At 42.0% G+C, this 10,613-nt stretch overlaps 2 protein-coding genes across 2 annotated transcripts; both read left to right on the top strand.

Annotated features, from left to right (window-relative positions):
• Nucleotides 1-1,232: 1,232 nt before the first annotated feature.
• LOC311027528 (E3 ubiquitin-protein ligase TRIM35-like) lies at nt 1,233-4,171 on the top strand. The gene is made up of 2 exons (XM_084031559.1): nt 1,233-1,889; nt 2,424-4,171. The coding sequence occupies exons 1-2, from the start codon at nt 1,372-1,374 to the stop codon at nt 3,817-3,819; spliced, it is 1,914 nt and encodes a 637-aa protein (XP_083887685.1). The 5' UTR covers nt 1,233-1,371; the 3' UTR covers nt 3,820-4,171.
• Nucleotides 4,172-5,224: 1,053 nt separating this feature from the next.
• LOC311027517 (E3 ubiquitin-protein ligase TRIM69-like) lies at nt 5,225-10,412 on the top strand. The gene is made up of 2 exons (XM_084031548.1): nt 5,225-6,826; nt 8,434-10,412. Exons 1-2 carry the CDS (start codon nt 5,439-5,441, stop codon nt 9,830-9,832), a joined length of 2,787 nt encoding a protein of 928 aa, XP_083887674.1. The 5' UTR covers nt 5,225-5,438; the 3' UTR covers nt 9,833-10,412.
• The last annotated feature ends 201 nt before the right edge of the window (nt 10,413-10,613 follow it).

Here is a 10,613-nt window from a genome sequence, read left to right as displayed (position 1 = left end):
TCATTTATCCGATATTGAATATTAGCTGATAAGGGTGACATATATTGGCAGATATAATTGTGTACAGATGTATAAATTATATAAACACCTTTTCTTTTGTCTTATTTCTGGGGAGGATGATATCACTCATTGTAAGGATTCATTACACAGAATATTAGGCTTATTGATTATTTTGCTTTTATGGTTTGTATTTAAGTCTGCACTGTCAATCATCCGTGAAGACTTTAGATTTAGACGTGATTTTGAACTCTTTTTAACTATAAGTTACAATGTAAATGAAAACTGTCCATTACTGATTATGTCCTGATAGTTTTGAAATATTATATTATGATTGAAATACTTATAAAGAATAAAAAAAGTGAAATGGCTTCAGGTTAAAACGTGTTGTTATTTTTGAGCATGAGAACTTAAAGGTGCTTAATAGAGAACTCAGAGTGTATCTATTTCCTTCACACAGCTCTCAGCATCGTGACGGCTGAGCCGGCGACTAGCAGCTAACGGCGTGAACAGTCCAACCAACAGTAACGGTGCTGACAGAACTAACGTTTACCTTCCAAGCGAAAATCTCATCTTGCTGTGTTGTTGGAGGCCACGACTGATGTTGCATACAAATGAGATGATGATTGTGATTTTAGGCTTAGTGAGCTACAATATCAGCGACGTGTTTCAGAGACAGAGAGGAAAATGTTGCTAATACTTTAGCTTAAACCTCCTCTAACCTCCCCCATCCGAGAGCTTGAATGTCTCACAGAGTCTTGCCAGGAAAAGCAGTGGAATTCATAATAATGTGCTAACAGCCTGTCAATCACAAGGTAGCCCCGCCCTAAAGCATTCTCTGCTTTCTGGTCTGTTTGACTCTAACTGGACCATACAGTACTAAATAAACCCCATGCTGGATTGAAGAAGATTTTAAACTACAGATTGAGACCTTAAACTTATGTTTACAATGTTTACTATGTCTGGCTTCACTATTCAGACCTGGTGGTTGCTGCATGGCGGCAACTCAATAAGAAGTTAGGCTATCTCTAAAGGTGTGTTCACGCACTAGACGCACCCACTGCTTTGGACATCACATGATGCACGTCACATGACACTGCTGCACTTTGTCCTCACATCAAATTCCACGGAGAGAAGTCAGAGAACGGACGACACACTGGGAACACAAGTAACACTGGGATTACTGGAGTACTGGAATACTGGGACTTCAATCTGCTGCTGATTCCACATATAAAGAGACAGAGAGACAGAGAGAGAGAGACAGAGAGAGACAGAGAGAGTGCGAGAGAAGAGGTTTAGAGGAGTGAAAATAAGACTTAAAACATTCTTAACAGATCAACTGTGTGTCTACTTTTACTTTCACTCTGAGACCAAATGGCTTCCCGATCAGAGGAGGATCTCTGCTGTTCTGTCTGCCACGACATCTTCAAGGATCCTGTCGTCCTGTCGTGTAGCCACAGCTTCTGCAAAGTCTGTCTGAAGAACTGGTGGACTGAAAAACAAATACTGGAGTGTCCAATTTGTAAGAGAAGATCATCGAAGAGCGAACCGCCGGTTAGTTTGGTGATAAAGAACCTGTGTGAGACCTTCTTACTGGAGAGAGACCAGAAAGCTTCAGAGCCTCTCTGCAGTCTGCACTCTGAGAAACTCAGACTCTTCTGTCTGGACCATCAGCAGCCTGTTTGTGTCGTCTGCAGAGACTCAAAAACACACAACAACCACAGATTCAGACCCATCGATGAAGCTGTAGAGGATCACAAAGAGGAGCTCCAGAAATCCCTGAAGCCCTTGAAGGAGAAACTGAAGGTCTTTGAACAGGTTGAAGGAAATTGTGATCAAACAGCAAAACACATTAAGGTCCAGGCCCAGCATAACAACCTGTCTATCACAAGGTAGCCCCGTCCTAAAACATCCCCTGCTTTCTGGTCTGTTTGACTCTAACTGGACCATAAAGTACTAAATAAACACCATGCTGGATTGAAGAAGATTTTAAACTACAGATTGAGACCTTAAACGTATGTTTACAATGTTAACTGTGTCTGGCTTCACTATTCAGACCTGGTGGTTGCTGCATGGCGACAACTCAATAAGAAGTTAGGCTATCTCTAAAGGTGTGTTCACGCACTAGACACACCCACTGCTTTGGGCATCACATGATGCACGTCACATGACACTGCTGCACTTTGTCCTCACATCAAATTCCACGGAGAGAAGTCAGAGAACGGACGAAACACTGGGAACACAAGTAAGACTGGGATTACTGGAGTACTGGAATACTGGGACTTCAATCTGCTGCTGATTCCACATATAAAGAGAGAGAGAGACAGAGAGAGTGCGAGAGAAGAGGTTTAGAGGAGTGAAAATAAGACTTAAAACATTCTTAACAGATCAACTGTGTGTCTACTTTCACTTCCACTCTGACACCAAATGGCTTCTCGATCAGAGGAGGATCTCTGCTGTTCTGTCTGCCACGACATCTTCAAGGATCCTGTCGTCCTGTCGTGTAGCCACAGCTTCTGCAAAGTCTGTCTGAAGAACTGGTGGACTATAAAACAAATACAGGAGTGTCCAATTTGTAAGAGAAGATCATCGAAGAGCGAACCGCCGGTTAGTTTGGTGATAAAGAACCTGTGTGAGACCTTTTTACGGGAGAGAGTCCAGAAAGCTTCAGAGCCTCTCTGCAGTCTGCACTCTGAGAAACTCAGATTCTTCTGTCTGGACCATCAGCAGCCTGTTTGTGTCGTCTGCAGAGATTCAAAAACACACAACAACCACAGATTCAGACCCATCGATGAAGCTGTAGAGGATCACAAAGAGGAGCTCCAGAAATCCCTGAAGCCCTTGAAGGAGAAACTGAAGCTCTTTGAACAAGTTGAAAGAAACTGTGATCAAACAGCAGAACACATTAAGGTCCAGGCCCAGCAGACAGAGAGGCAGATTAGGAAGCAGTTTAAGAAGCTCCACCAGTTTCTAGAAGAGGAAGAGGAGGCCAGGATCTCTGCTCTGAGGGAGGAAGAGGAGCAGAAGAGTCAGATGATGAAGGAGAAGATAGAGGGTCTGAGCAGAGAGACAGCAGCTCTTTCAGACACAATCAGAGCCACAGAGGAGGAGCTGAGAGCTGAAGACATTGCATTCCTGCAGAACTACAAGGCTGCAGTGGAACGAGTTCAGCAGCACCCCCTGGTGGAGGGTCCACAGCTGGTCTCAGGAGCTCTGATAGACCAGGCCAAACACCTGGGCAACCTGACCTTCAACATCTGGACCAAGATGAAGGATGTGGTCTCCTACACTCCTGTGATTCTGGATCCAAACTCTGCTCATCTAGAACTCATTCTGTCTGAAGATCTGACCAGCGTGAGACGTGGAGAGAGACAGAAGCTTCCTGAAAACCCAGAGAGGTTTGATACCATTCATATTGTCCTGGGATCTGAGGGATTTAACTCTGGAACTCACAGCTGGGACTTTAAGGTTAGAAACGATGAATTTTGGGGCCTGGGTGTGGCCGAGCAGTCTGTTTTACGGGATCGACAATTACCATCAGCTTATTGGGAAATATGTCTGTATGATGGAAAGTACATGGCAGCTTCTGCACAACGGTCAGATAAAGTTCTGTCAGTGGAGAAGCTCCAGAGGATCAGAGTTCATCTAGACTTTGACAAAGGAAAACTGTCATTCTATAATCTTGATATGAACACACACATACACAATTTCAAACACAAATTCACTGAAACAGTGTTTCCACAGTGCACCACGAATGTACGCCCATTGGAGATATTACCAATGGTGGTCTCAGTATCAACAGACTTACAGTCTACGCTTTAAATGCATGTGCTGAGCATACTTTGTTTCATCATATTACGGTCATGTGGAATATTGGTGATATTTTACACATTCAAGAAATTGTTTGAAACAAAAAAAACAAAACAAAAAAACAAACATGTAATGCAATTTGGAGAATTTTTTGTCTGTAGGTTTTTGATATGGTGTAAATATCTGTATATGATTGAAGAGGGACGATCTGAGACTTAATTATGTAAGAAAATGCACTGTGAGTATTAGGGGTCTTCTCAAATGAAGAGAATATTTAATTTATCCGATACTGAATATTAGCTGATAAGGGTGACATATATTGGCAGATATAATTGTGTACAGATGTATAAATGATATAAACACCTTTTGTTTTGTCTTATTTCTGGGGAGGATGATATCACTCATTGTAAGGATTCATTACACAGAATATTAGGCTTATTGATTATTTTGCTTTTATGGTTTGTATTTAAGTCTGCACTGTCAATCATCCGTGAAGACTTTAGATTTAGACGTGATTTTGAACTCTTTTGAACTATAAGTTACAATGTAAATGAAAACTGTCCATTACTGATTATGTCCTGATAGTTTTGAAATATTATATTATGATTTAAATACTTATAAAGAATAAAAAAAGTGAAATGGCTTCAGGTTAAAACGTGTTGTTATTTTTGAGCATGAGAACTTAAAGGTGCTTAATAGAGAACTCAGAGTGTATCTATTTCCTTCACACAGCTCTCAGCATCGTGACGGCTGAGCCGGCGACTAGCAGCTAACGGCGTGAACAGTCCAACCAACAGTAACGGTGCTGACAGAACTAACGTTGTTTACCCTCCACAGCGAAAATCTCATATTGCTGTGTTGTTGGAGGCCACGACTGATGTTGCATACAAATGAGATGATGATTGTGATTTTAGGCTTAGTGAGCTACAATATCAGCGACGTGTTTCAGAGACAGAGAGGAAAATGTTAATACTTTAGCTTAAACCTCCTCTAACCTCCCCCATCCGAGAGCTTGAATGTCTCACAGAGTCTTGCCAGGAAAAGCAGTGGAGTTCATAATAATGTGCTAACAACCTGTCAATCACAAGGTAGCCCCGCCCTAAAGCATCCGCTGCTTTCTGGTGTGTTTGACTCTAACTGGACCATAAAGTACTAAATAAACACCATGCTGGATTGAAGAAGATTTTAAACTACAGATTGAGACCTTAAATTTATGTTTACAATGTTAACTGTGTCTGGCTTCACTATTCAGACCTGGTGGTTGCTGCATGGCGACAACTCAATAAGAAGTTAGGCTATCTCTAAAGGTGTGTTCACGCACTAGACACACCCACTCCTTTGGGCATCACATGATGCACATCACATGACACGGCTGCACTATTTCCTCACATCAAATTCCACGGAAAGAAGTCAGAGAACGGACGAAACACTGAGAACACAAGTAAGACTGGGATTACTGGAGTACTGGAATACTGGGACTTCAATCTGCTGCTGATTCCACATATAAAGAGAGAGACAGAGACAGAGAGACAGAGAGAGTGTGAGAGAAGAAGTCTAGAGGAGTGAAAATAAGACTTAAAACATTCTTCACAGATCAACTGTGTCTACTTTCACTTTCACTCTGAGACCAAATGGCTTCCCGATCAGAGGAGGATCTCTGCTGTTCTGTCTGCCACGACATCTTCAAGGATCCTGTCGTCCTGTCGTGTAGCCACAGCTTCTGCAAAGTCTGTCTGAAGAACTGGTGGACTATAAAACAAATACAGGAGTGTCCAATTTGTAAGAGAAGATCATCGAAGAGCGAACCGCCGGTTAGTTTGGTGATAAAGAACCTGTGTGAGACCTTTTTACGGGAGAGAGTCCAGAAAGTTTCAGAGCCTCTCTGCAGTCTGCACTCTGAGAAACTCAGACTCTTCTGTCTGGACCATCAGCAGCCTGTTTGTGTCGTCTGCAGAGATTCAAAAACACACAACAACCACAGATTCAGACCCATCGATGAAGCTGTAGAGGATCACAAAGAGGAGCTCCAGAAATCCCTGAAGCCCTTGAAGGAGAAACTGAAGCTCTTTGAACAAGTTGAAGGAAACTGTGATCAAATAGCAGAACACATTAAGGTCCAGGCCCAGCAGACAGAGAGGCTGATTAGGAAGCAGTTTAAGAAGCTCCACCAGTTTCTAGAAGAGGAAGAGGAGGCCAGGATCTCTGCTCTGAAGGAGGAAGAGGAGCAGAAGAGTCAGATGATGAAGGAGAAGATAGAGACTCTGAGCAGAGGGACAGCAGCTCTTTCAGACACAATCAGAGCCACAGAGGAGGAGCTGAGAGCTGAAGACATTGCATTCCTGCAGAACTACAAGGCTGCAGTGGAACGAGTCCAGCAGCACCCCCTGGTGGAGGATCCACAGCTGGTCTCAGGAGCTCTGATAGACCAGGCCAAACACCTGGGCAACCTGACCTTCAACATCTGGACCAAGATGAAGGATGTGGTCTCCTACACTCCTGTGATTCTGGATCCAAACTCTGCTTATCCAGACCTCATTCTGTCTGAAGATCTGACCAGCGTGAGACGTGGAAAGAGACAGAAGCTTCCTGAAAACCCAGAGAGGTTTGATACCTTTTCTTATGTCCTGGGATCTGAGGGATTTAACTCTGGGACTCACAGCTGGGACTTTAAGGTTAGAAACGATGCATTTTGGGGCCTGGGTGTGGCCGAGCAGTCTGTTTTACGGGATGGACAATTACCATCAGCTTATTGGGAAATATATCTGTATGATGGAAAGTACAAAGCAGCTTCTCCACAACTGTCAGATGAAGTTCTGTCAGTGGAGAAGCTCCAGAGGATCAGAGTTCATCTAGACTTTGACAAAGGAAAACTGTCATTCTATGATCTTGATACAAACACACACATACACACCTTCACACACAGATTCACTGAAACAGTGTTTCCACAGTGCACCACGACTATACGCCCATTGGAGATATTACCAATGGAGGTTTCAGTATCAACAGACTTACAGCCTATGCTTTAAATGCATGTGCTGAGCATGCTTTGTTTCATCATATTACGGTCATGTGGAATATCAGTGATATTTTACACATTCAAGAAATTGTTTGAAACAGTAAAAAAAAAAAAACATGTAATGCAATTTGGAGAATTTTTTGTCTGTAGGTTTTTGATATGGTGTAAATATCTGTATATGATTGAACAGGGATGATCTGAGACTTAATTATGTAAGAAAATGCACTGTGAGTATTAGGGGTCTCCTCAAATGAAGAGAATATTTAATTTATCCGATACTGAATATTAGCTGATAAGGGTGAAATATATTGGCAGATATAATTGTGTACAGATGTATAAATGATATAAACACCTTTTCTTTTGTCTTATTTCTGGGGAGGATGATATCACTCATTGTAAGGATTCATTACACAGAATATTAGGCTTATTGATTATTTTGCTTTTATGGTTTGTATTTAAGTCTGCACTGTCAATCATCCGTGAAGACTTTAGATTTAGACGTGATTTTGAACTCTTTTGAACTATAAGTTACAATGTAAATGAAAACTGTCCATTACTGATTATGTCCTGATAGTTTTGAAATATTATATGATGATTATAAACTAATAAGGAATAAAAAAAGTGAAATGGCTTCAGGTTAAAACGTGTTGTTATTTTTGAGCATGAGAACTTAAAGGTGCTTAATAGAGAACTCAGAGTGTATCTATTTCCTTCACACAGCTCCCAGCATCGTGACGGCTGAGCCGGCGACTAGCAGCTAACGGCGTGAACAGTCCAACCAAAAGTAACGGTGCTGACAGAACTAACGTTGTTTACCCTCCACGGCGAAAATCTCATATTGCTGTGTTGTTGGAGGCCACGACTGATGTTGCATACAAATGAGATGATGATTGTGATTTTAGGCTTAGTGAGCTACAATATCAGCGACGTGTTTCAGAGACAGAGAGGAAAATGTTAATACTTTAAGTTAAACCTCCTCTAACCTCCCCCATCCGAGAGCTTGAATGTCTCACAGAGTCTTGCCAGGAAAAGCAGTGGAGTTCATAATAATGTGCTAACAACCTGTCAATCACAAGGTAGCCCCGCCCTAAAGCATTCTCTGCTTTCTGGTCTGTTTGACTCTAACTGGACCATAAAGTACTAAATAAACACCATGCTGGATTGAAGAAGATTTTAAACTACAGATTGAGACCTTAAACTTGTGTTTACAATGTTTACTGTGTCTGGCTTCACTATTCAGACCCGGTGGTTGCTGCATGGCGACAACTCAATAAGAAGTTAGGCTATCTCTAAAGGTGTGTTCACGCACTAGACGCACCCACTCCTTTGGGCATCACATGATGCACATCACATGACACGGCTGCACTATTTCCTCACATCAAATTCCACGGAAAGAAATCAGAGAACGGACGAAACACTGAGAACACAAGTAAGACTGGGATTACTGGAGTACTGGAATACTGGGACTTCAATCTGCTGCTGATTCCACATATAAAGAGAGAGAGAGACAGAGAGAGTGCGAGAGAAGAGGTTTAGAGGAGTGAAAATAAGACTTAAAACATTCTTAACAGATCAACTGTGTGTCTACTTTCACTTCCACTCTGACACCAAATGGCTTCCCGATCAGAGGAGGATCTCTGCTGTTCTGTCTGCCACGACATCTTCAAGGATCCTGTCGTCCTGTCGTGTAGCCACAGCTTCTGCAAAGTCTGTCTGAAGAACTGGTGGACTATAAAACAAATACAGGAGTGTCCAATTTGTAAGAGAAGATCATCGAAGAGCGAACCGCCGGTTAGTTTGGTGATAAAGAACCTGTGTGAGACCTTTTTACGGGAGAGAGTCCAGAAAGCTTCAGAGCCTCTCTGCAGTCTGCACTCTGAGAAACTCAGATTCTTCTGTCTGGACCATCAGCAGCCTGTTTGTGTCGTCTGCAGAGATTCAAAAACACACAACAACCACAGATTCAGACCCATCGATGAAGCTGTAGAGGATCACAAAGAGGAGCTCCAGAAATCCCTGAAGCCCTTGAAGGAGAAACTGAAGCTCTTTGAACAAGTTGAAAGAAACTGTGATCAAACAGCAGAACACATTAAGGTCCAGGCCCAGCAAACAGAGAGGCTGATTAGGAAGCAGTTCAAGAAGCTCCACCAGTTTCTAGAAGAGGAAGAGGAGGCCAGGATCTCTGCTCTGAGGGAGGAAGAGGAGCAGAAGAGTCAGATGATGAAGGAGAAGATAGAGGCTCTGAGCAGAGAGACAGCAGCTCTTTCAGACACAATCAGAGCCACAGAGGAGGAGCTGAGAGCTGAAGACATTGCATTCCTGCAGAACTACAAGGCTGCAGTGGAACGAGTTCAGCAGCACCCCCTGGTGGAGGGTCCACAGCTGGTCTCAGGAGCTCTGATAGACCAGGCCAAACACCTGGGCAACCTGACCTTCAACATCTGGACCCAGATGAAGGATGTGGTCTCCTACACTCCTGTGATTCTGGATCCAAACTCTGCTCATCCAGAACTCATTCTGTCTGAAGATCTGACCAGCGTGAGACGTGGAGAGAGACAGAAGCTTCCTGAAAACCCAGAGAGGTTTGATACCATTCATATTGTCCTGGGATCTGAGGGATTTAACTCTGGAACTCACAGCTGGGACTTTAAGGTTAGAAACGATGAATTTTGGGGCCTGGGTGTGGCCGAGCAGTCTGTTTTACGGGATCGACAATTACCATCAGCTTATTGGGAAATATGTCTGTATGATGGAAAGTACATGGCAGCTTCTGCACAACGGTCAGATAAAGTTCTGTCAGTGGAGAAGCTCCAGAGGATCAGAGTTCATCTAGACTTTGACAAAGGAAAACTGTCATTCTATGATCTTGATATGAACACACACATACACAATTTCAAACACAAATTCACTGAAACAGTGTTTCCATACTTCGGCACCAAGAATGTACGCCCATTGGAGATATTACCAATGGAGGTTTCAGTATCAACAGACTTACAGTCTACGCTTTAAATGCATGTGCTGAGCATGCTTTGTTTCATCATATTAACGTCATGTGATATATCAGTGATATTTTACACATTCAAGAAATTGTTTGAAACAAAAACAAAAAACACAAAAAAAAAACATGTAATGCAATTTGGAGAATTTTTTGTCTGTAGGTTTTTGATATGGTGTAAATATCTGTATATGATTGAAGAGGGACGATCTGAGACTTAATTATGTAAGAAAATGCACTGTGAGTATTAGGGGTCTTCTCAAATGAAGAGAATATTTCATTTATCCGATACTGAATATTAGCTGATAAGGGTGACATATATTGGCAGATATAATTGTGTACAGATGTATAAATGATATAAACACCTTTTGTTTTGTCTTATTTCTGGGGAGGATGATATCACTCATTGTAAGGATTCATTACACAGAATATTAGGCTTATTGATTATTTTGCTTTCATGGTTTGTATTTAAGTCTGCACTGTCAATCATTCGTGAAGACTTTAGATTTAGACATGATTTTGAACTATTTTGAACTATAAGTTACAATGTAAATGAAAACTGTCCATTACTGATTATGTCCTGATAGTTTTGAAATATTATATTATGATTTAAATACTTATAAAGAATAAAAAATGTGAAATGGCTTCAGGTTAAAACGTGTTATTTTTGAGCATGAGAACTTAAAGGTGCTTAATAGAGAACTCAGAGTGTATCTATTTCCTTCACACAGCTCCCAGCATCGTGACGGCTGAGCCGGCGACTAGCAGCTAACGTCGTGAACAGTCCAACCAACA

This window comes from Eutrigla gurnardus, assembly GCF_963514095.1.
Source record: "Eutrigla gurnardus genome assembly, chromosome: 2".
Lineage (NCBI taxonomy): Eukaryota > Metazoa > Chordata > Actinopteri > Perciformes > Triglidae > Eutrigla > Eutrigla gurnardus.
Note: the sequence above shows the minus strand (reverse complement) of the source record. Positions and strands in the feature narration are given on the sequence as shown.

Excerpts from the sequence above, each read along its gene's own strand:
- LOC311027528 (XM_084031559.1), top strand. The coding sequence starts at position 1,372 with ATGGCTTCCCGATCAGAGGAGGATCTCTGCTGTTCTGTCTGCCACGAC. Across the intron at positions 1,890-2,423 it reads AACAACCTGTCTATCACAAG|AATGGCTTCTCGATCAGAGG; the intron begins GTAGCCCCGTCC and ends ACTCTGACACCA.
- LOC311027517 (XM_084031548.1), top strand. The coding sequence starts at position 5,439 with ATGGCTTCCCGATCAGAGGAGGATCTCTGCTGTTCTGTCTGCCACGAC. Across the intron at positions 6,827-8,433 it reads TCAACAGACTTACAGCCTAT|AATGGCTTCCCGATCAGAGG; the intron begins GCTTTAAATGCA and ends ACTCTGACACCA.